Source organism: Pezoporus flaviventris, unplaced genomic scaffold (assembly GCF_033815535.1).
Source record: "Pezoporus flaviventris isolate CSIRO_AGI_PZ_B2104156 unplaced genomic scaffold, CSIRO_AGI_Pfla_v1 ptg000021l, whole genome shotgun sequence".
Taxonomy (NCBI): Eukaryota; Metazoa; Chordata; class Aves; order Psittaciformes; family Psittacidae; genus Pezoporus; species Pezoporus flaviventris.
The window spans coordinates 3,715,245-3,741,458 of NW_026892569.1; the positions used below are offsets into that span (position 1 = coordinate 3,715,245).

Below are 26,214 nucleotides of genomic sequence, written 5' to 3' on the forward strand. Positions count from 1 at the left end.
TGGCTTTTTACTCTCCACATCCTTACTCTTTATTGCCATCCACGTCCTTTAACTTTCATTCTCTGCCTATAGGCTTGAAAGTAAGCAAATAGATTTTATGCTTGAACAGCAGGGGGAGTTCTGTTGTTTCTAAAGGCTGTAAAATCCAAGTTCATCTATGCTCAGTTTTCATAGCCTAGGAGGAGGCAGCCTCTTGCGAGAGGGTTATTAGATTCCATTTGCAGTAGCGGCTGTTTTCATTTGAATGGGGTTTAGGTTTTTTTTCCCTCCCATTAAACAGTGAAAAGAATTATTTATTTTTGTTTAGTGTTCCAGCACTTAACCCTTTAGCAACTTTCAGCAGAAAACTAAGGGAGGAGATTCCAGCTAATTGGAAGTTACATCAGTCAGTTGCTTTCTTCATAAACTATGTTTGCATATGAGGAAAATCAAACAGACTACGGAAAGGTTTCCAGTTGTAGAATGAGAAAACGTGCAAGTTTTTAATCTTTTACTGTATTTAACAACTAGAGCCAATGATACCACCTGGAGCCTGAAGTGAGTTTTTCTTTCTGGGGGCTCAGTTTGCCAAATTATTCTGTAACTAACAGAAGCAGGAAGAGTTCTGCTACTTTAAAGCCATGGTGAGATGTTAGCTGATGGCATCGCTTATGTTGACTTACACGATTCCTGTGGCTCCTGCATGCTTGACCCTCTTGTAGGCTGTGTGTTCCCAGCCTTGCTCCTTTCCAAGGCAGGTGTTTGTGTTAGGCACATAGCAAAATAAGTTTTCTCGTTCTTCACAAACTGTATGACTGTGCTGGAGTTCAGGCCAGCACAGCTCAGAAGTGGAAAGCTGGGGGAAGGGGCTGCTTCAGCTGCAGGGAATTACATGCATGACTCTGCCTTGAGACTTTAGTCTTGAGGAGAGATTCCTGCTGAATTCAGAGGCTCCACATCCACATAGAAGTGGATACTGAAGGGTATAGTCCTATTACTACCACTCAGAGACTGTGAATCAACTTAAAGGTACAAAATGTTTGTAGATAGTATGGTTATTAAAGTCTCAAAGGTGAGAAGGTGGTAAAGATTATCTATGATTTCTGGTGAATTACAAAACTAAAAATCTGTTTCCAGGAAAAGCTGCAGTTTTGAAGTGTCTGCTGGACATTCACAAGATTTTTATGGAGAATGACCCTGCCTATATCCTGAATGATCTCTTCATTACAGACTATTGCATCTGGATTCAAAAAGCTAAGTAAGTTCTTAGGTAGCTATTGGTGCGGGAAATGTTTTTAGCATACTACATCTATGAACAAGTATCAGTAAAATTCCATCTCCTATAAATGGAAATGTGATCAGTGCTTTTCATTTAGTAACCTTGGCTGTCCAGCTGTTCTTACTACATAAGCAAAGACATTCAGTGCATTTTTGTATGTAGTGACACCACTGGGAGAGGAAGGGAGGAATTGCATTTTAAATAAAAATGTGAATTTTCATTAATATCTTAATTTTGGGGGGGGGTGGGGGTGGGGTGGTGTAAGGGGACCAGCTTCTGGAGAACTTTCATTCTGTTATGATCTTGGGAAGAAAAATGTTTGTATGGCACTCATGTAGCATTAAGAAAAAGGTTGGAAGCAACTCCTAGTTTGGGATTAAAATCTTGATTTCCAGTAGAAATGACAACTTCCCGTTCCCGGTCGGACACGTGCAAACCATTTACATCTGTATGAAACAGTTGATTTATGGATTGTAGCAGTTGTACTAATTGATTATTAACAGCAGAATGTGTTGCAGATCTCTGTTCACTGTGTACTCTTATCCCTGTACTTGCTGCCAGCTCACTCTCCCTGGCAGTATGCTGTGGCTTCCACTTCACTTGAGAGGAAACAGTGACTCTGCCACTTCCAGACTAAGTGCCTATTCAGCACTTCTGCATCTCACCTGTGTTCTATCAACTGGAGCCAGCATGGCTTCATTTATTTCCAGAGTCTTGGGAACCTGCAACCAGACTGGTTAGAAATATCGGCATGCTTTAATCATTTAAAAACAGAAATATTGGTAGGAAAGCAGGGAGAAATGGATTAAATGAACAAAGGACGCTGCATGTTCAAGTCTTACTAAGCTTTATATTTTTCTTGCCAGTCTTATTCTATTTTTCATACAGTTATTTTTTTCTTCCTTTTTATGTCTTCGGGAGCCTTCTCTGAAGGCTTTCAAAAGTACATGTATGAGTTGCAAGTAACATTTCTCTCAAAAGGAAGGTATTACTAATACAAACAAAAAATGCCATTGGTGCATTTGTTAATATAGCAACATACAGACTCATAAACAGCGTTTAAATATAGCCTTTGTATTCTAGCTCACAATTTAATGAGAGACTGTAGGAGGAAAAATAACTTAAGTGCACAAGACAAAAGAAGCAGTGAGGGATTATAGAGGGAACTTGGTAATAATCATGATCAGAAAGAGGGATATGAAACAGAATTGAGCCAACTTGCATAAGCTTTATGCTTAGGTGTGACTCCACCAGTACTTCTTAGAGAATTAAAGGCTTTCAGTTCGTACCTGCTTATTACATGTTGTACATATTGCTGATTTCTATTCTTTGTATGCTTTCGATGTCTATGTTCTTACAGATAACAATACACAAAATATTCTAAAGCAACAACAGGCATTTCCAAACGTTTTCATTTGTCCATCCTGATCGGTTACAGGAACAATTAGGAATAGCCAGTTCATTTTACACGGTCATTTTTGAGGAGGTCTTGGCCACACCTTAAATACAGGAGTTGAGAAAGTACGTGGGGAAGGAGAAAGTTATTTTGTGCATCTTTCACATAAGACTGTAAATTACTGCTGCCCATATCAGTGTGTATAGTATCTAGCAAGTCAGTCAAAAAACAAGGCTTTCTTTAAATACAGCAGAGGAAAACGTATGGTAGATATAAGTGACTGATACATTAACACATTTACTCCCAGACGCATACATTATGTACCAGTTAAGCAGAACTGACAGCTTCTGGAAAGAGGGCAATTAAGCGATCTTATTGTCATAATGACATGGCACAATAGTTGTCTGTCATTAGGAGAACAGGAGAAAGAGGAACTGCAGAAACCTCTCCTATTTTTAGGGTCTGAATCAGGAAAGCATTTAAGCATATGCTTAAGTCATTCCTGTTCTGTTTAGCAGTGAAGCATGTGCTTGAGTTAAGCATGTGTGAAGTGAACAGGAACACTTTGGTTTTTCCCTTATGTTGAAGGTAACAACAAGTTCTCTTGTCATTCAGAAAATACCCTAAGAGATACAGAAATGGGTCGTGGCTTGTCCATTAAGGACAAGGGTTCCCAGCTCCCCGAGGTGAGTAAGGCATCTGAAGAGGAGGGTGGTACAGCTTTTGTTCCAGGGGAAGAAGGTTGTAACATCCCTCTGGTAATTGCCTTTGTGGAGAAAGAGGTTTGGGAGGTGAAGGTGTGTGTAGGTACTTTTGTGGTGGTCTTTCAGTGACATTATTTGCATGTCTGGTCAGTCTCTGTCTTGTGTCTCAACTATTCTTTGCTCCCTGCAAGCTTCATTAACTTTCTTTGTCTCAGTTTCCTCCTCTCCTAGCTGTAGTTCCAGGGCACTCTCAAAACCTTTGGAGGGTTTTTCTTTTGATTCCTCTCTTTCCCTGTTATGTAACCAAGTCCTAGTGGAGGTTGGGGCCTCTTTGCTTAAGCAGTTAAAGCAGACCGTAGGTCCTTTTTAGTGAAGAATACGGTCACTTTAAAAACAGCTGGAAGCAAGGTTTTTAGCTCACCTATGCTGGCAAAGAAAAGTCTAGGAGCTGTAGGTTTAGAAAAGAAGGCAAAAGGTAATGGAGGTATCAAGTGGTGGGAAGCTACAGTCCTATTCCAGTTGAAGTGTCCAAAAGAGGAACGCTGCTGGTAGGTACTGGCTTTTAAATACACAAACCTCGTAGCCAACAGTGTGTCAGTAGCTGATTACAAATTTGGTTTGAGATCATAGTTTGGCTGTGACTAAGTTAGATGAATAAGTGAATGTGTCACTGGGCTGGCAAAAGATGATTTATTTTAAGCACAATGTACCTGTAATTGGAAATGCTTAAGCTGAATAAAACACACGCAGGTGGCTAATAATCACTTGGGTATGGGTATGAGTAGAAGCTAGTGCTTTAAGTCTATTTATTTCCCCCCCCTCAGCAAAATTATTTCATTCAGGTACCTCTTACTAAGTGAAAAGTACTACAAGTCTTAGACAATGCAGGATTTTAGCTGAGTATAGCTGAAATTTCATCTTCCTGTTCATAATCGTAAAGCTAACTTCACCAGCTTTCTAGGTTTCTAGAATCTCTCTTGGAGCTGCTTGTGAAGTTACTATTAATAATCTGATCTATTTTATAAAGAGGCATGTAAATCCTTTCAACTTTCATTAAGCTTTGAAAAAAGGGAGCATGTTGCTCAGCAAAACTTGCCAGAAAAGAGGGAGAAGTAAATGTTAACCTGGGTAACAAAAGCGAGACAAAGGCAGCTTGTAGTAAATCTCGGCAGGTGGTGTCAACATTTGTGTTGAAAAGCCAGATGCAGCCAGATGGAAAATTGCATCTTTAACCCCTGAGGTCATAATGACATGTCATCACTTCATTTGATCCCCCTGCTAAGTGAGCTTATCATCCACCCTGCTGTCACTCCTGTTATTACTTTCATTTCCATAATAAAATTAAATTTAATTTGTCTGCTTTGCATGCCTTTTTTTCTTCTAGGTCAGAGCTTTTACAAACCCCTATTATACATATGGCAGCCTCTCCAAGGAGAAGTTTGACTGAATTTGTATTATAAGTCTGAGCTTTTCTCCATCTTTCACACCTTACTTTGAGCAGAAGGAGATGAGGGAGAGGAGGAGTTTTGGGGAAACCATGGTTGTCTTGATAGCTGCAATATGGGCTGCTAAGATCAGGGGAGTCTGGGTGTGGGTTTGTTGCAGGAGAGCTTTTCCCCTTCTGCTGGTGGGGACTTGACATGTCTGTGACCCCGTAGTTGTGTTCTTTATTGGAAGTCGGACATTTACCCACTGACTCTTGCTGTGCTGAGGTTCCTTTGTGCAGTCTGATGCCTTTCTCCAGTTTTTTGTACCCCCTTTTGTGCTATTCTCTGTTCATGTTGCTTTTTGTTGTCCACTGTTGTACATATGTGCCTTCTGGTAGCTGAGCTGCTTGATGCCTGATGGCCATAACGTGAGTGGCTAGGTAGAGGGCTGATTGACTTCCTAGTGTCCTTCTTCAGGCAAGCAGTTCAGTGCATGCTGTCCTGCATCCTTGCATAAGAGAGCAATTAAGCCTGTGCTGATTTTAAGTATTTTTACTTGACATTTAAAAACGTGTAGTTTAAAATGTGTAACTTTACTTAATATATATCTTCTGTGTTCCTGGGTTTGAGGTGAAGCTGTTAGTGTTCCTGGCAGTTTCCAATGGGTTAGTACACTTACTTATTACAGTTGTATACTTCTCAAAGATTTATGGGTATTAGGAATGCAGGAGAGTAAGACGTTCCCACGTAATTTGTTTATATTTTTCATTGTCACTGTTTTTTTACTTTTTAACTTACCGGCTCACCTCTTATTCATCTGTTCTATTGCAAAAAATTACAGAGTTATTTGTGTTGTGTATCCTAGTAGCTTCAACTTGCACAATAAAGGTGATCTGTATGTCGAGAGAGATGACCTGCCTCAGTAAGCCCTTTGGAACTGTATCTGCAACTTGATTTGTTATATTGGTATATAGACTGGTTTAGTGTATGTGTGCTCTGTGTACACGTGTAAGTATACGTGCTCCACAACCTAAGACAAATGTAATCTTGCTAATTTGGGTGACTGTAGGTGTAACATGCCAGGTCAAGCATGGACTATTTACTTTTAAGAAAAGTCAGGATTCCTGGTGGCATTTACAGTCTCTGTAGAAGCTGCTGTCTTTATTGGAACTAACTAAATTAAAGCGAAGATATTCCTAAGCGTGTTACGTTTGCTTGTCTTGATTTGCAGGTGAAACATACCCTAGAAGATAGGCTAGGTTCATAGGTCTGTTTTCCTTTTCATCTCTTTGTTATAATTGAAACCTAGTCCTTGTTACAAAATTACCTAGTCTGAAGCCAGCAGGGAGTTGCTGCTTTATGTGTAGGATGTGAAGTTCTCTAAATGCAGGATTAATTACATTCACAGCATGCCACTGAGGTGATGAGATTGACTGTGATTGTTCAGCCCCCCTTTCCTTTTCCCCATGTTTTCTGAATTACTGTGTTAATCAATATAGTGTAATGTGGGCCTGAAGAGTTAAGACCTGATGCTGCAAAGGTATTAAGGAGCCCAAGTCTTTCAGAATAAGAAAATAAGATCTTTGAGATCTAGGATTTTTACTGCCTGTGTCACATTGGATCGTAAAGTGCACAAAGGAGTAAGGAACGCGACCTTCAGCATCATAGTTTGTTGCATTGGTTAAAGTTTGGTAGAAGAAAGATTTCTTTATGTTCATTCTGCCCTCTTTCTTGGCTTTGTCTGACTTTTAACATTTATTTTACAAGTTACCATCTCTTTCTGTTTGCAAAAAGGATCATGTTTCAATGTCTGAGACAGCCTTCTAACACTTCTTAAAGCATACATTTGATCAGCAGAGTAGTGCTGGTAGTTTGACTCTGGTAGTGCCTATTTAAATACACTGTACCACACTGAATCTTCAAAAGCCTCTCTTCAGTTCATGTAAGTATTTACATAGCTATATGGGTTTATTACTAATTTGCATTAGGTTCTCTACTCTGTAGAGCATCTTATTTATTTTCCTTGTACCTTGTTACACATGACCAGCTTGCCCTTATCCTATGCTGTCCTTGCTTGTAGGGCAAAAAGCATTTGAAAACAGGTTATGCATTATAGCCTTCCTGAAAGAATTACCTTAAGCTTTTGTTACATTTGGAAAATATTTTGTAGCATATAACATACTTGCTTACAGAAGCTTAAAGATTACAATCTTTAGATTAATGCAAATGGAATTTAAACGTATATTCCAGTTGCATGTTAAAATTATTTGTGAAACTGATCGTCTGTCTGCAAACTGAAGAAATTTGCCATGGTTATTATTTGCTAAGACCTGGGAAACTTTGAAAAGTGTTTCAAACGGTGTAGAAGCTGTTTTCATTGTGCCATTTCTGCAGCTGTTTCTTGGCATGTTTGTTGGCTTTAGTGGTTCAGGGTTTTATAAAGCTCAAAATACTTGAGTAGAGCAAAACCAGGCTGTTGATTTTTATTTTTTATTTTTATCTTTTTGCTGCTTGGAGGGTTGATATTCACGCAGTCCTATTCACTCTGTGGCATTGCCATGTAACATTTGAAACTCAGGAGTGTATTGCTAAATGAGGGCTGAACAGTAACTTGTCGACTGCACCTCTGCTATGAAAGCATTCATTTCAGATAGGACGATGCAGGAACAAAATGATCCTAAAAGGTTTTCAATGATGAACTGCCAACATGTTTATTAAATTTTCAATCTGTAATGGGGGGAGGAGGGAGTGTATTAACAGATAAGGAAAATTAATCAGTGCTTTAAAGTGGTGTCAGATGCTCAAGGAATATGCTAATTTTCAGCATCCAAGATTCAGAAGAACAAAGGTATAAGCAGTAACATGTTCTGGATGAAAATCCTGCTTCTTGGCTCAGTGGGTTTAAACTGAATTGTACAGCATGTTTAAAGCACTTCATACATTTGAGACCTTAGGCAGAATATACCTCTTGTAGTATTATATTTTATGTGTATTAGTTTTACGGTCAACTGTGCTCTACTCTCTATTACAGTTAAAACTCTCTAGGTTTTACTTTGCCTTCACTGCTGCCCATGTTAACTTTGGCTTAGTGGAGGCTGTGGTAATGTCAGCATGGATTAAAAACTCCAGTATTCAAAGCAGGTAGTGCAGAGGCAAGCTGAATTGCTTTCACCTTACTGCTTTGAAAGCAGCCTTGCCATCAGCATTATGTTCTGATGTAGCGAGTTTTATTACTTACAAGATAGTGTAAGCACCCCATTGCCACCATCACAAAATCCCTTGTTTCAGTCTGCCTTGTAGTTAGAGGATTATATTTTTGACTATGCTTCAATAGTATTGCCATTGTGGATACACTGGAGCCACTTAATTCCCTGCCCCACCCCTGCAAACTAATTTGTTGGTGTCTGGACATTTTTTATTTGAAGGCTCTTTCCTTTGCTGTTTCATCTTTGTAAGAGCCACACAGGTAAAAGGGATAAACCAAAAAATCATGGTGCTACTTGTGATTACGTTTTTTTGCATAAACACAGCAAGAAAGCTGTGTTTTATCTGGTTGTCTTGCTTCACCCTTACTGTCCTGTGATGACTTGCTGTAATTACTGTAATTCCTTCTTAGCAGGCTTTGCAAACTGGCATTACTACTGCTGGCAGCTAGTTCAGCATGCAGCAGTATGTTTGCTTATTCCCTTAAGAAATCAAGCTGCATTAAGTTTGCTTTTCATTCACTTCTTCGGTAGCCTGCAGTGCTGTATTAACTTTCAGATGTCCCAGCTGATTTTTGAGCTTTTACCAATAATGGGAATGGCCACTTCAAATGTTCTCTTTGAGGTTCATTTTATGCATATTTGAGTTTACATACACCACTGTAGGAGTTACTAATATGTCAGTTTCTAGGAAACATTGGAAGGGGGGGGTGTGAAAAAAGCCTGTAAAAAGGCAGGCTTTTGTTGCTATATAAACTTAAGATAATCCATTGTTTTCAGAGTCTCTGTGAGTACAGTCCAATATCTTTAACAATCTGTAAGAAAATATAGTATATGCCTTTTTAAATAAAAAATTGTGATACTAAATTTTATTTAGTTAAGAGTAGAAAATGAATTGCACAGGCAACATGTGCAGCTGAACAATGTACATTTTAATACAGCCACGTATAAGATGGCATATTCACAATAAAAGGTTGTAGATCACAGTTATACATTGGAGAGTACAAGACAGTTGAGTGCAGCAGCTCTAGCAAAATAGGCTGAGCCATGCTTGGGAATGGTTTGAATCTGAGCACCTATTTATCTCTGAAGAGGTAAGAAGGTGAGTGCAATCTTCAGCTGAAAAAGCAGAGTAGTATCATTTAGGAGAAGGAAGTGGCATGACTTAAAATAGGTGATTTCTGTGACTGTGTTAAACCACAGACTAATTCTAGTGTCTGTTCCAAAAGATGTTGAAAAAATGAAAGAATCTGGGCAAGAAAGGTTCCATGAATACACACGTCTGAATGACCTGTGTTACAGCGAGAGACCCAATGAACTCAGTAGTTCATTGATAAGAAAGTTAAAGATTGGCTTGGACTTGTCTGCAGACATGATGGGATATAGATTTCAGTTCTTAGCCATTGTTTAGTATAACAAAAAGAACTACAAATAAGATCCATGTAGTTGAACAGAAACGGGAAAAATTCAGGCAGCAGTAAGTTTTCATGTCTTCCTAGTGAAGAGGAATTACGAAGTGGCTCATTCTCCCCTGAATGTTGGGTAGTTCTGTACTGTCTTGTTTGTTTCCACCAAGATAGCCTTGCTAAAAAACACCTTGTGGTTCCAACACTAGCTATGGGTCTGGTGCAGAAAGTATTTGAGATTCTGTATTATTTATTATGCTACTAAAACCAGGCTTTTCTAGTCTTACAAGAGAAAATGCTGTCATTTTCCTTAAAACTTAAATAAGGGTTTACCAGTCTATCAAACAGTACATAGGCTGTTGGTGCCCAGATTTATTATTTTCATCCCAAATCATCTGCTCTTAATCCTTAGATCTCCATTCTTTGATTTAAAAATAGTAACTAATAATTTGCAAGCACATTGTATGTCTCCTGTTTCATTGTTTTGATGCATGTTTTTAATACAGTTTCTTTTTGTTTACTGTCATCCTGAGCTGGCATGCCTCTCATTAAATGTTGCATCTTATTTAAGGCTTGAGCTGTCACTTCAATTGTCTGTAAAGCAGTAGGTGCATGTAGAGGACTTTGTAAATAACAATACCCAAGTAATGTAATACGCTGACTTAAGAGGCTTAAAGCAAAACACTGTTAGCCCTGAAGGCTGAAAAAGGTGATAGACAGGTGGATGTAATAGCAGAAGTTCCCCTTTATATATGTTTTAGCAAGCCCTGTAAAACATGGATTTTTAACAAGGGATTTAATCTCTCCTCCCAGCTGCTAGCTGCAGCTTCCTTTGATGTCTTTCCTCTCCTTTCCTCTGTTGTTTTTTTTTCCTATTTATTCAGTTGCTTTTCTATAGCTCCCATTCCTCCAGGCTGTGTCTGAGTGCACCTTGCTGTGGCTAGAGAAGGCAAAGAAGAAAGCCATTTTTTTTTTCCCCCTCAGGCTACTGCTTTGATTTTCCAAAGTTGTTGGGAGGCAGTTCCTCTCCGGCTGGAAGGGTCAGTGATCTGTGTCATGGCTTTTCAGTCAGCACATCTCAGCTGACTCCTCTTCTGTTTTGACTAGGGGAAGAATGAGCTTGTGTGGCTGTTGCCTCTCTAAGCAAGTGGAGTGTACAGCTGTGATCAAAGTGGAAAACTGATCTGCAGGCTGATAATGTCTTCCTGTTTTGTTTCCAACCTTGTCAGTAGCTTGCTTGGTCTCTTCTACCTACCCCTTGCAGTGATTGTCCCATGAATCTCAAGACAGAACAGAGGTAGAATGAGAGAGGAAACAAGCGTGGAATGAGATGGTAACTTAGCCTGTGGCCTAATGTCTGCTTTCCACTATTTCCTGGGAACATCTCCTTGCAAGAACTGGGCCATCGCCTGCAAGCTGTCCTGTTGTGGTCAGGAAGACAGATCTGCAGCCAATTCAGTGGGGGGTGGTGCTATTATTATTACTATTAATTACTGTTATTCATAAGGGGCATGATCATCCACTAGAGTATCTGATAGTGGGTGTCCCACAGACACAGCAGTGTGTGGAATGAGAGGATGGGAACAGGCCATTCAGTTTATGCCCTTGCAAAAATCTGATTTCCTGCCAGGAGTTTGCAGGATGCTCAGGTACAGTGTCTTGTTATGTTTGGGTTGTGTGAGTTGAAAATGGATTGTGAGTGAGGAGGCTACAGGTGGTGTTCTCCCTTTAAGTGTTAAGGGCCTCAGTCAGAAGCAATGGAGCAGTGTTGGAGTTAAAACTCTCATCAGCCTGACTAGGACTTCTGTTGTTTGGTGGTTAAATCCCATTGTAAAGGGGCAGGGTCGTGTTGGAGTAATGTGTTTGTTATTGTGCCTTTAATGTGTCCATTGTCCTTGTTGTTATTTTTGTGATATATGAATTTACTAGCATTATCCTGACACTGAAATTCACGTTTTCTGCACTGCTTTGTGCGAGTACCTTTCATTCCCATATTGTAATACAAATTGTATAATTTACAGTGTTAAAGAGTGCTGCATCTGGATCACCAGCAGTAATGGCGAAGACCAAGTTCTAAGTAATGGCAGTTAAGAAATTTGAGGGAGACAGGGCTAATGTAGAACAATTGTCAGTGTTCAGTTTCTGTAACGTAGCCAGTACTTTCTATCATGTTATAAAATCTGCTCCTTTCTCACTGTCTCTATTGTGGTGAGTTATCTAGTCATCTTTCATTATTTGTATTTATCATATATGGCTTTGGAAGCTGTGCCATTGTTAAATGTTTGGACTGGCTGCAACTTTCTGAAGCTATTTTGGCAACACTGAGCTACTTCTAAGCTCAGTTAAAGTATTCCTAAAACATAAAAATAACATTCAGATTCTTCTTATAGTCCAGTATTAATTCCAAGTCTGTTTTTTCTTATGAATATTTTCATAGGATCAGCTACATAACTAAGCTGTACTTGATTTCTTTTATAATCCGTGATTATAAAAGTCTGGTTTCAACTTATCAAAAAGACCAAGTAATGAAAGTAAGATGTTATATTGGAAAGCTTCATCTTTTTTTTTAAATATTTATAAATGTGAAGTTCAATTCATGCAATATTTAGATCAGTATGAAAGAAGTATGTGGAATTTCAGAATAAATATGGAGGGAAAGTCACTTGAAATACTCAGACTTATTAACATAAAAGAAGTCACTTAAATTGAAACGATGGTGCTGTGCTTTATATTTGATTTATGGTTAACAAACTGTAATACTTTAAGCTATGTAGATAGCAGTTCATGTTTACAAGGCTGCAAGTCGGATTGAAGTGTAAGTATATCATTCTCTTAGTTTCAGAATTCATTTAATGCCTTTTAAAAGCCAGAATTTCAAGATGAAAGCATCTTATGTTCCCCTTAAACCCACTGGGTTCTTCCACATTAGCCTGTGGCGCAGAACTGCTTTTTGTCACCTGAAGATAAGTGATGGGTTTCTCTTGTTAAAAATAGTCTCTTTATACTGGATTTCTGCTCTTCTAATGCTGTCAATTTGAAGTGGTGGCATCTTGCTTACAGGGAGATGTGTTTTCCTGACTTCTTCCTTACCTCAGTGCTCTTTTTTTTTTTATAGTATGGTTTTCCTATGTTTAAGACAAAGATTTTTTGTGGTGTTAACACTTTGTCTGATGTCTACAAGGGAGCGAGCAAATAAAGATGGCATGTACTTCTACAAACCCAAGCCTTGTGCCCTAATCTCTTCACCACATCGTTTGACACCTCTACCAGGCAAGGGGCGTCATAATCAGTAGCTGGTTTTAGCACTGATCATGTTTAGTGCTCGCATGTCATGGCTTCCTAGCGAGCCAATACATGATAGCTGTGTTCTGCTTGTCTTTTCTTATGAGGGTCATTATTTATACATCTGCTTATTTTCATCAAATATGTAGGAATTTGAAGATCTTTTCTTAAACTCTTGTTGCTCTTAAATTTGATTGAAGTAGCCTGGTTTCCAAGAGTTGTTAGAAAGGAAATAATTAACAGTATAGACATCGACAGTATAAACCTATATATACCTGAGCTATTCAGGCTAAAAAACAGAATCCATCCTCTTGAGAAGTGGAAAGAATGAGTTCTTACCTGCATTTACATCAAATGCCTTGAATAGACTGAGCACATACTATTTTAGCAGCTGGCTTTTCAGAAAGAAGTATAGAAATGAAGCAGACATTAGTGGTGTGTGTGTTTCCTTCCTATGAGGACAGTGGTTAATCTAGTACTACATCATGTGAACAAATGTTGTGTTATTTCTGTTGTGTTTACACTCATCTGGCTCTTTTTTTGCTGCAGATAATGTAGAAGATTAATTAAAGTTTAGGTCCATTGTTACCTGACTCCTGAAGAAAATGGTTCTGTTTCTCCTTCACCAACACATTAAATTCAGCTTTGTTCTTATATTATCTTCCATACTCATTGATCAGAGCTAATGAGATTTTAATAGAGTTAGTTAGTGGTTCTGCCACTTACTATAAAAATGTATAATAAACTAAACATGTGAAACGAGTGGTGCTGTTTGTGTTCCTCTCTGTTAATGTACTTCCTATTCTGTGATTCTTTCAGATCTCATAAGCCAGGTAGGGTTATGATGAGCTAACCAGCTAATGAAGGCTGGAAAGTGACTTAGTAAATGTTGCATGTTCATCTTTCTGTTTGATTGATGGAATAATGAACTTTGTGGCGAGAGGTGCCTTTTTTGTATAGGGATGTCAAGTAGGTTTTAGACTTCTCTGTTCTTTATGATCCTATGGCATTTTCTGTGCATTGTGTAGGTATAAAAGAGTATTATCTGTGATCTTCTGAATGAGGGCCCTTTCTTTCAGTGAAAGGGTTGCCCTATGGTTCAGGTGCCATGTGTATTTTCTTTTCCACCTCATGTCTTAAACTTCATGGTAGTAGTCTTACGCTTTAAGTTTTAACCATGTTTCACCATAGAGAATAATTGTTCCCAGAGGCCAGATGAAATAAAAGTTTCCCTAAGCTTGTGGGGAATTGGGATAAAGGTGTGCATGAGGTACTTTGCACTAAAATGAGTGTGAGGTTACATTCCTTGGCGTAGTCTGTAATACAGTGTGTGCAGGTAGGCAAAGTGGTTGTCACTGTCTGTTAACACCAAGGCTTTCTGTTGTGCATTTCTTTCAGAACTTAATTTGGAGCATTTTAGTTCATTGATCCTGAGCTTGCTTTTTCAAAACTACTTCACTATGGTTAGAGGTTATGGACTAGTGTATAATTTGAAGCACTCCTTAAGAGTAACCTTGAAAGTGAAATGAAAATAGTGAAATACAGCATCTCCTGTAAAACACATGCTAAAAGGTATAATTGAATCTTAGCCTCTTATCTCCAGGCAGACTCTGAAGCTCATGTTCTCTTGTAACCCATGACTTCTAAAGAGTACTTTTGTCAAATGGGTGATGTGTTTAGTGTGATGGGTTTCTCATTATTGCAGCTGAATGTCCATTTGTGAAGATTCTTTTCTGAACTGGAAGATACTTTTTTTTTTTCTTTTTTAACTAATTCCATTATTCAGTCATTTGTGCTTTTTTTTTTGTGCATGTTGACTTCAGATGTTTCTACATTAATGAAGTCTGCTTTTGCATTCAGTGCCATCACCATTGTTGCTTCTGTGTTTTACCAGTTGGGGTTGATCAAACCTAGACTTTTTCAAGTCTTGAATATTTTATTAAAATCAAATTGCCTTTCAATTCTATGTCATAAGAATTCAATCAGTGTATTGTTTTCTTCTTTCTAGCTGTTTGAAGCTGTATGTCAAGTGTGGAGGGATGCTTGCCTTTGTTAGGTGCCTTTCTGAAGGAAGCACACTACTTACTGCTGGTTTAAAGAACAGAAGTTATATTATTGCAGTTTGAGAGCATCTGTGTCTTCCCTCACATTATCTCCACGTCTGAGTGTCAGAATACGCTGTTCCAGTGACTTAGAGTGTTGCCTAAGAGGCAACAATGCTGACTTAAGGAGTCTTTCCCCAAAGCTCATCAGTTTGGTTGCTCAAGCAGCTGTGCAGAACTAGAGAGGACATCTGGGTTTTAGATGGAAGAGCAATTTATTGTCCTCTCAAGTACATTTAAGAATAGTTGATGCTTTGTCACCTGTGTCATTCTTGTATGAGCTTGTTTTATCTTTTGGTATCATGGTTGGCTGTGCCTTCTGCTTTGAGAGAGCTTAAGTAGTAGACTTACTGCCATAGGATTATTGATTTTTGTCAAGATCATGACAGAGTTCCTTTGAGAAGTTAATGTTGGCATTATCAACGGACTGAACACTGAACAATATCTCTTGATACACCTTGTGCTTGGCCAGACAGTGATGGATAGAATCCAGCAAGAACCACTCTGGGCAGGGGAAAAATAAGGTGATCTGAAGGGTCTGGAGAGTCTGCCCCTTTTGCAGGTCCCTTTTTGGTCACCAGTGACAGTCCACGGAGAAATATTAGCCATGTCCTACTGCAGCCTGTCCCCAACAAGTCTTGTGGCAAGGTAGAAGATTTCATTATCCCTTATAGTTTAACTGTCATTTCAATGTCTTGCAGCTACTAAATTTACATGTTCTCTGTATCTGAACTGCTGAGGTTCTACTTGGGGAAAATATCTGGTGATGTCTCAGATATTAACTCTGGAATTGTCTTAATACTTATGATACCTCTGGCTAAAAGAATAGTTGTGGAGAATTGTAAACAATGCTGCCAGGTATGTTATTTGGAACACATTTAAAGTGGTTACACTCTTGACTGGTTGTACTGCTTGTTATCTGTTTATCTAAGAAGAGGGTGTCTGTGAAACTTTGCCTCATATAAGTCTGAGTTTTGTCAGGCCTTCTTGAGAAAAGTAGTTTAATTATAGACTGATGCTTTCTCCTTAAATTTGGTAGCTTCTCATTCAGTAAATACATAAAATTAAGGCAGTTGAGAAAACCTTGTGATCCCACAGACAAAAAGCCTTTTGCTTAATGCAACAACTTCACTATTGGCTGGATTATGTGTGTCAAGACCTCTTGCTCAGTGGAGCTAAGTTGAATAGCTGCCCTTTTTATATTTATCAGCCCTCCTGACTAGCACAGCATCTGGCTAGTCACTATTTGAATGCATCTCAGGGAATTGTAGGCCTACCAGGAGATGGCTGCTTGACAATGAGACGGATCTATTTTCGTATTTGGTGGAACCTATGACACTGCAAAGGCATGGCTGCACTTGAAGCATCTACTGTTTCTATGAGACTTGTTTATCTTGCCTGTAAGGTATAAAGATAATTAAAGTGGTTTACACTTAAAACAGGGCTTGTCAGCCCTGTAGAGCCAGGTTAGAGCACTGCTAGCGTGGAGGACTGATTCCCATTGTAGAATCATAGAATAGTTAGGGTTGGAAAGGACCTTAAGATCATGCAGTTCCAACCCCCCTGCCATGGGCAGGGACACCTCACACTAAACCATGTCACCCAAGGCTCTGTCCAACCTGGCCTTGAACACTGCCAGGGGTGGAGCATTTGCACCTTCCTTGGGCAACCCATTCCAGTGCCTCACCACCCTCACAATAAAGAATTTCTTCCTTATATCCAATCTAAACTTCCCCTGTTTAAGTTTTAACCCATTACCCCTTGTCCTGTCACTACAGTCCATAATGAAGAGTCCCTCCCCAGCATCTTTATTATTATTATTATAACATAGTGAATAGCCGTAACCACATTCAAACAGCATAAAATAACAAGACTGATGTTGACTCCAAAATTACTTAGGCTTCACCTTGGTTCCAGGACCAGTTAGGTCACATTCAAACACCAGGCTGGTAACCAAAGCTGTTAGCAATGATTTAGATATACAGGTTCCCATGCTTGCTTTTGTGTTGTGCTTGGGCAAGAACAGCTCAATCTGCCATGACAGCACTTGCACGCTGTACACTGACTTGATTGTGATTGAGCAGGGGGAGATAATGTGAACGTTCTGTTGTATTGTGCTGTCTTACGCCTAGTTTAAACTGTGTATTTCAGAAAACTTAGGAGGCAGTAGAAATAAACCTATTGTTTACAAAACAAAAGCAAGCTAGAGCTTGTGCCTGTGCAAGAAACATCATTTTTCATTCCATGGTGAAATATTACTGACTCCTGCTTTGAAAGGCTGTGCTGCCAATTTGGCTGTCTCCTGCCATGTTTGCAAATACTGTATGCGGTGTTTTACATACGTAACTCCCATGCAGTGATGGAGTATGCAGTGCCACCAATCATACAGAATACTGCCGTATTTTCAAGTACTCTTTGAGTTTTGTTTGCTTACTTTTTTCAATATAACTGAACTGCTAAAGCAAGAGAATTGGATGTAAGGCAGATGGAAAGGCCTAGTCCATTAACACTCCTTAAAACCTTTTTGGTTGGTAGTACTGTTGTTGACTGATGGACATAGTATACAGAAGCATGATTACTTATTTTAACATTTGGAAAGAAAGTGGCTTGTGTGGCTGGATGTATCCCCAAGTCCTGCATTTATTTTTTTACTTTCTGTGGCTAGGTTGATTTTTTTTGTCTTCCCTTCCAGCTCATGCTAAATCTTCCTTGGAAACAATCAAATCCCTAATGTGTCTTCTGTGAGACCTTTCTCTCACAGCTCTGTGTTCTGGAGCTGTCTTGATTCATCAAATTCTAATGCCTTCTTTATTCCTTGGAACAGGAGGTAGAACCAAAGCTCTTAGAATCATTAATCTTGAACCGGAGAAGTTGTGTCCTGCTCTCCTCCCACCCTGGCTGCTGCTTATGTCTCAGCATTGCAGTCAGTCCCTATTGCCATCACTTCCCTTCATGCTGCCACATGTGGGCTTTGCTTTAAAACTAATGATTTCCCTTTCCTGTTGCCATAGTCCTTTTTTTCCCCTTGTTTTATCCGTATCCCTTTATTTGCTAAATCTCGTGATTATTTGTTCTTTTAACCCCAGTTTTACTCTTTTGCAATCTGAGATTTCTGGAACAAGACTTCTTTTTCTTCTTCTAGCACATGGAGGGACTCTCTCCTGTGCCTAGGCAAGGCTTACTGTAGTTCTGTCTGAAAATCTAAATTCCAAACTACGTGGGCAAGCCCTGAGATGCTGCTGCTATCTGTTCCTCAAAGTTATATGTTAAACAAAACATGCATCTGCTCAGTTTAACCTGTAATTAAACATTTTCCTTAAGCAACTGATATCGTGATAACTAATAATTATCATGTATAGCACCTTTAAAGCTTATTATGCATGTTTATGTAAGAACACTAGCACCATAATAACGCAATATCATTACCACACATGTGCCTACTGAATGAGCATGTCTGAAAATAATCATGCAGTTCCATTAATCATACTTGAAAAATTGAAGTATTTGCTGTCTAATCTCTAAACCACTCCTCAAAAGATTTTGGAAACAGCAGGACCTGTTTACTGCAGCTTTCTAATACACAAAATCTCATTTTTGGTGTCTCATTTTTGTATCCTGAATTGTTGCTTGTCTTTCAGCTAAGGAAATCATTAGCTCAGAGACCCCCAGTCTTGTGTTGAAAGTATTTCCAAGCAAGGAGGACAGCTAGCTAATTCTAATTCTGTTATGGGAAAAGCGGGGGGTAGCAAGATGTTCTTCAAGTAATCCTTTTTTCCCTTTTAATAGATTTGAAAGTTGGGAAGTGGGGTTTTCTGCTTTTATGTATAAATTTTTCAAGATCATGAGGTTTTGAGTTTGTTTCTAGTACTGAAATATTGAGCTCTGGTAGAGACATACTGGCCAGAGTGAAAGTTGGGAAGAAGCACATAGCCTACCAAGGAATCTGAGTAACCAAAAAGGAGACTTTCATGCTGTATCAGTCAAATACCTGGCGTGGCTAAGAGCTAAGGAAAATAGTAAAATATGTTCTATTTTAAAAATTGTTTATTAGAAGATTCCTACTGTGGTTGAGCCTGAAATGTTCTTTGGGGCATTGACAGTGTAGAGAGAAAGAAAGTCTGCCCCTCTTCCCCTGTCCTGAAACATGCTGGTTGGTAGTTCGTGGACTGTATGTATTCTTGTGCATGGTTTTGGCAGTCACACTGCTCCATGGAACCACTGTGTGAGAGAGTTGAAGTAAGGCAGTTACGGAGTTTAAGAGGGCAGATGGAATTGTTGGCCTTTGCAGGCGTTTAGTCGTCCAAGCAGAGTATCCATTTGTGCTGTGATTGTTAGAAGGGAAGAGCAGACTGTTTAATCAGTGTCTTTTTTTTCATTTCCTGTAATCCTTTGTAAGGATAAAAAGCATGTCCTCTCTCAGTAGTTCTATCGAAACCTTTGTGGAAAAAGGACTAAACGTGAAACTTGAAGCCACAATCGGTTTATGAAATCAGTTATTGTCATTGTTTTGATGTGTATTTTGATCACACCAAAGGAATTAACCCAAGGGTTTCAGGCTAAGAATTCCTTCTGCAGTTTTACAGTTACCCAGTAGGGCTGGTGTCTGTATCTGTCAGGCACCAGCCTTTTCACTTCTTCTCTTTGAACTCATTGATAAAAACCCGTTTGTGTATAGAGTGATCAAACACTTGCTGCTTTAGAGAGGCCATTCTTTCATCTGTCAGTAGGACCACATCTAATTTAGTAACATAATGTGTGTTGAGTCAGATCAGTCTATCACTGTATTTTCTTCCTTAACACTAGGCATTAAGCAAAATGGAGCGCAGTTAAGTATTCATTAATGCCAGAAAGTACATGATGCCATACATCTCCTTAATACTTGATGCAGTTATGTGACATGTTTCTATATCTAACATGTTAAGTGCATTATAAGAGAACAGTAAAAGAGGAGGAGAGGATTTTAAGGGTGTGATTTCAAGGACTGAGAATATCTAGCAGGAAAAAATATTAATGAAAAATCAGAACAGCAGAAATAGGGAAAAATAAAAAAATACATAGAGGATTTGTAAACAAAGTGACGGACATGACAGGAGAGGCGAGAGGGCAAACAGCACTTTCAAAGTTTATTTGCTATCTATAATGGCAGTAGTAAAATAGGTAGGTGAGACTGAGGTGGCTGGAGCTGGAGAGGTATTGCTAGAGGAAATGGTTGTGCTTACAGTTAGTAGCTCAATGAACTACATATAAAATGGGTACAAAAGAGTGTTCTCTGTCACAAGGCACATTCAGCTTTTAAAGATCATTGTGTACTTGTGAACAGCCCGGCAGTAGGACAGTAAAAAGGGTTGTACTTTCATATTATTAACTCTCACAGGGGAAGGGGACATATGCACAAACGTAGCATCACAGAATGGTTTGGGTTAGAAGAGACTTTAGAAATCATCTGGTTCCAACCCCCTCCCCTTGGCAGGGACACCTTCCGCTAGACCAGGCTGCTCCAAGCCCCATCCAACCTGGCTTTGAACACTGCCAGGGATGGGGCAGCCACAGCTTCTCTGGGCAACCTGTGCCAGTGCCTCAGCACCCTCATAGTAAAGAATTTCTTCATAATATCTAATCTCAGTCTCCCCTCTGTCAGTTTAAAGACATTCTGCCTTATCCTGTCCCTACAGGCTCTTGAAAAATGTCCCTCTCCAGCTTTCTTGCAGCCCCTTTAGGCACTGGAGCTGCTCTAAGTTCTCCCTGGAGTCTTCTCTTTTCCAGGCTGAACAAGCCCAGCGCTCTCAGCCTGTCTCCAGAGAAGAGCTGCTTCAGCCCCCTTGTCATCTTCATGGCCTCCTCTGGGCTTGCTCCCACAGGTCCATGTCCTTCTTACATTGTGGCCCCAGAGCTGGATGCAGGACTGCAGGTGGGGTCTCACAAGAGCAGAGTAGAGGAGAATCCCCTTCCTCAATCTGCTGCTTACGATGCAGCCCAGGACATGGTTGGTTTCTGGGCTGCAAACACACACTGCTAGGTCATATTGGGCTTCTTTCTCATCAACCAACACCCCAGAATCCTCCTTCTTCAGGGCTGCTCTCAATCCATTCTCCCCCCATCCTGTATTTGTGCCTGGGATTGCCATGACCCATATGCAGGACATTGCACTTGGTGTTGTTGAGCTTCATGAAGTTCACACTGGCCCACCTCTCCAGCCTGTCCGTGTCCCCCTGGATGACATCCCTTCCCTCCAGTGAGCATGCATAGGTATAATTAGAAGGAAGGAAACAAACTGTTTCAAAAGCAACACAAAATGCTTTATGAAAAGGATATTAACGTGTGACTTGGGGTATAAACCAGCTTCTCACCAATGTGTTCAAGAAGCAAATTTCCCTGCAATCCTCTTAATTTGTTACCACCTACTGCAGTGCTTCATGAACCTTTCTGTTTATCACTTGGCTTCTTTTCACGTATGGAACAGGGGGAATGCTTTCTGTGTTCCCAATTAGGTTGGCAGTTTCTCAAGTTCTCTGTAACTTTTGAAGAAAAATTTCAAGTTCTTGACAAAAATAAAATGGAAATGTATCCTCAAACATCAAAAACTGGAACAGTGTGAAGTAAGCAGCTTTCTCAGATTTGGTACCCGTGTTTATAGTGGAGGCTGCTGGGATGATGTTGTGGTTTGATTTTTAGCTTCAGATTGAAAAATCCTAGAAACAGAAATTTTTCTTTGTTGCTTCAGTTACTTCTGGTAAACACTTACTTATTTCTTAGTTTTCTAAGTCTATGGGTTGAACTAAGGAAGTTTTAGTATGTTTTATTCCAAGTTTAGCGTTAAACGTTATGCTGTCTCTGTAAAAAGAATCTGCATTGACTTTCCCTTCCCCCACTGTTAAATACAATTCCTTTAGGAGAAAAAAAAAATGACGTGTCTATGTTATACTGAGTAATTATGCCCCCTGGGAAATAGAATATAAAGATCTTTAAAATCGTTCAGCTGAGAGAACAAGCACTTTAACTTTTGCCTCGCAGGAGTCATGTATTACATTATCAGCTACTTGCTCCAGTGTCAGTGTGTCATGCCTTGCAGGTTAGCAGGTTTGGCAGAGGAAATGAAACCCAGTCAGTTACTGCAGGATTTATAGTAGACCTGCTGTTGCAGGAAGTGGTGAAAAGTTGATTGATAGTCTGAGGCAAAACTCTACAACAAGAAACAGGATGTATGTTTGTTATTTTATACCCATTTTTCCCTTTACCCCCTCCCCTTCCCCTCTGTCCCTCCCCCCATTTCAAGGCACTCTCTTCTTGTTCTCTCTATTTATAAATCCATGATGCACATTTCTGGTAAAGCATGTGTTCACTTTAAAACACTTGAGGAAATGGGTTTGGCTGTACCAAAGATCGGAAGCTGGTGTGGTGTGCCTACTGTATCAGAGGTGTTTATCTAAATGCTCCTGATATTTCTATTGAATTATATTTAAGCTGAGTTATACATGAAAAGTGGAGCATTATCTACAGACAGCACTGAAACATCTCCTGCTATCATGGGGTGCGTCAAGCAGGCTTTGAAAGGAGGGGAATGTATCGCCATGATGGACCTGATCAGTTATGTTCTGTCAGTTCATCTGCATTTAACAGACATATCTGGAAGGGTAATAACCCAAAATCATTACTGGTGTATATAAACTTAATCCAGCAAGCCAAATACTGCAGGATTTGCTGCTATCGGCATTCCTGAAAAGGTCTGTTTTCCCTTACTGTGCACTGCTGAAACATCAAAGAAGCACTATCTTTTCTGAAAGTGTCACCATAGACTTTCAGTGGGTTATTGGCTATCCTTGTGGGAAAAGGTTACCTAAAATAATAGTAATCATGAATACTTTTGATCTCTCCCCTCTGTAGCATCTACTTTTACAATTATAATTTAAAGTTGTCTGCAAACCAAGAAAATAGTAGGAATGTTTAAGATTTGTGTTCTCATTATCAGATGGGAAAGTTCTTCTGTTTGTAAAGTTCTTCTGTTTGTAAAGTTCTTCTTCTTTGTTAAAGGTCAAAAAAGTTGGCTGCACTCTCTGAGTCCTTGCAGAAAACCACACTCGCTAAGTCCCACATAGGATTTGAACTAGAAGAGCTAGAAGCAGCAGCAGTGCTGGTACAAGAGGAAGAGAGCATGTTAAAAGCTGCTGGCAGAGTTTCCAGGCAACAGCTGCCTTCCTCTGAGTCGGAGACAAGTGACTCTGAAGAATCAAGCAGTACTTCATCTGAGACAGAAGGCTCTGATTCAGATGAGCCAGAGTCCTCAACCAGTGAAGATGGGGAAATAAATTCTGTACAAGACACGCTTCACGAGGAGAGGACAGCTCCACTTATTGACTGTAATGGATTAAGGCAGGGCACAAACACTTCGACATTTGAGGTTAGTGATGAAAAATCAAAGGTTTCTTTGCGATCTGCAACTCCTCCTGGAAAATTGATAGCGGAATTAGAAAAGCAAATGCACACTGCAATTAGACTTTCAGAACAGCCTGAAAGATCGGCTACTCCAGGCTGCATTTTACAGGAGCAAGACGAAAGCCATGTATCTGAACCTGACAGACTTTCAGAAGATACTGATGGGAAGGGAAATTACTTAGAGGTGTCTTCAAAGACAAACCCATTGCTTTTTCTTTGTGGCACAAATGAAGATGAAGACTAAAGGACTGTGTTAGAGCGCAGTGTGACCCACTAGCAATGCAGCTCGTTGCTATAATGAGGTGTTCCCAAGGCTATCTTGAGCTTCAGAAAGAAGCGGATATTTTTCTTCTTTGTTGTGTTGACAGTTCGGAGGGCAAGGCTGCTTTGAAAAGAATTGACATGACTGTATGATAGATACACTCATAGTTAGATTTTTCAGTCTCACATTTGAGCTCTACATGTGGGAATGTGTAATTTCAGTAAACTTCTAGAAACAGTTTCCGTTCAGCTTATTTGGTAGTAGAATGATGTCCTAATCAAATACAATTGAAATGATTTGTAGCATCATTTTAGTTATCTTTAGCTGTTGGCATTTACTTGAAAAATATCCTCATTATGTTTGTATGAAGTTGTTTATGATATTTTGCTTCATAGCTCTTAAAAAATGGTTATAACTTTAAAAGTCTAAATAGTGTTAAAATATTTTTAAGTGTATATTTTCTAATTTTTGTACAAAATAAAGGAATTTATCCGTATAAGAAGGGTTATAGCTTATATTTCTGCAGTTTTTCAATTATTTCAATAGTTTTGTCATGTGTTTATTCTTTTACGCTGTTTTGTTTTTGAAAGGTTTTCATGTGTGGACTCTACTATTGCTCCTCAAAAACCAGGAATTCTAATTGTTTGTTTCTTTCTGTGTATACTCTTGGTATCACCACAGTAATGTTAGCCAAAATGGAAGAAACAACATGGTACAGCAATTGAGTATAGGACTGAAAGCATACCAGTGCTGTCTACAGCTAGCTGTGTTACCAGTGTTTCATGTAGCTTTGGCTAACTCATTTTTGTCTTTATAGTGTTAAAATAATCCAGTCAGTCAATATATTTTGTGCTGATTTCTGTTAACTGTAAATAAGTTCTTGAAATCAGGTGGCTGCTGCAAATTCCATGCTGTTATTCAGTCTCTACAAAAGGATTTGGGAGGGAGACAGGATGGGACATAGACCACCAGGTTTGCTTCACCTGCCTGACAGAACAAGAGCCCCTGATTCATGCCTCTGGAGCAGCAAATGTAATTACTTTTCAACCTTTTTGCTATTAAAAAGTGTATAAAAATCCTAAGCTTAAAGACTTATTCTCCACCAATGCTACACCCTGCTGGAAAGCAGCAGGTGCGCTCTGTTCCTGCGCCGGCTCCTGTTCAGTGAGAGCTGCAGCCCTGATCTGCCAATATTTTTTATGTTCTTAAATACCCACTGGTTGCTTAATCAGTCTCTGTGTTCTGTTCCCCAGGGGAGGAACCTTTCCCATCTTGCGTGTCAGTGAGCACTTACTCTTCTAAATGGTAGCAATAAAACCTACACTGCAGCTGCAATTATGCAGCATATGCCTGAGAGAGGGGGAGAAATATGCTAAAGAAAAAGTAACCCTCCTCCCACTGTCCCCAGATTACAGGTGTGAACTCTGAAACTTCCTTCAGGTGAACATGGGATGGAGAAACTATATAGCGTGAGTTAGGGAATACATGTTGTGAAAATTGATAGGTATTTGTAACAGCCCAGCTCTTGAGCGCTTTTTATTTCTTCTTTCCTCACTCTCCCATTTTGTGGCAGGCTGTTGAGGAGAGCTCTTTCCAACAGACCTTCTTACTTGCAGGGCCTGGCTGCCTCTTTTGGAGTGAGGACATCTTTAGTTAGTATTTTTGCTATATGTGTGCCTAGAAGCATGCTTTCTGTATGCCACTCGTGAGCCTTTTCCGTCTATCTGTGTGAATATTGTTTGGGTGTATGTATCTTCAGTGTCCATACAATGTGATGCCACAGTAAATGCACACAGATGAGAACATGCGCACAGATGTTAACTTTGTTGCCACTGATGTCTTCACCTTTGATACCCTGCATAACTGAGCTCTATTTCTGCCTCTGAAAACATCCTGGTGCCTGCTCATTTCCCGCAAATCTGCAGTGTCCTGTCTTTCCTTCTGCTGCTGCCCTGCTCTTCCTCTGCACATCTGCACTTGGGGAAGCGTGCTGTGGGGTGTTGTACTCTCAGGCCCATTCCCATTCCCAGCTTTCTTCTGCTTTTTCTCCAGTGTTGATGTTCAGCATAGCCTTTTTGCAGAACTCCACGCGCAGCGGTTGTGGAGCTGATAATGAATGTGAACAGTTACACACCAATCAACAGCAATTTTATGTGACTGTTTTAGTGGTGGGGTGGGAAGTTCTTCCGTACTGGGTGACAAGAATTTCATGTGTGGCTGCGTTATCCTGCACGCCCAGAGTGCTCAGATGGGCAGTGTCTGTGTGAAACAGAAGCTTTGCCTCCCCAAAAAGAGCGCACAGAGACGCTTCCAAAAGGTTACTTCTGTAACCTTGCTTAGGCAAAACCGAGGCTTGCTGAATCCATGAACCACTTGCGGGGGGAAATACCCACCCAAACCCCACCACCCCTGATGCTTCAATCCTTTAAGCTCCTGTGGGTTCTGTAAGAAGTGAGTCAAATTTATGTACAGCAACTATTTGGATGAATCTATAGGAATTGTTCTTGCGCAGTTTTTCCAGGCTGGAAATTGGTTCATACATGTGGAACTCGTGTCGTCTGTTCTGTCTGTTTTACAGTTCTCCATTTCTAGTGCCCCTGCCCACCTTATCCACCCAAGCTTATTCGCAGCACAGCCAATGCTTTGTTTTAAGGCATTTATTGCTTGTCATCGTAAATAGTTTGAAGGGAACAGAATTGCAGTGTCTGGACAAAATTCCTACTGAAAATAAATTGGAATGTGCG

General features: G+C 39.8%; 1 protein-coding gene across 4 annotated transcripts in view; it reads left to right on the plus strand.

The window, feature by feature from the left end:
* Positions 1 to 23,968, plus strand: part of SHQ1 (SHQ1, H/ACA ribonucleoprotein assembly factor) — a 54,840-nt gene extending 30,872 nt beyond the window's left edge. The window contains exons 10-11 of one of the 4 annotated variants that reach the window (XR_009743812.1): positions 1,117 to 1,237; positions 22,807 to 22,946. Coding sequence is in view for 3 of the 4 variants with exons in the window: in XM_061455721.1 (XP_061311705.1) it covers positions 1,117 to 1,237; positions 22,807 to 23,452 (767 nt within the window). In the remaining variant the exon portion in view is untranslated. Of the gene's footprint in view, positions 1 to 1,116; positions 1,250 to 10,626; positions 11,013 to 22,806 lie in introns of those variants that run through there. The other 3 variants (XM_061455722.1, XM_061455721.1, XM_061455723.1) reach the window with 3 other exon arrangements.
* The last annotated feature ends 2,246 nt before the right edge of the window (positions 23,969 to 26,214 follow it).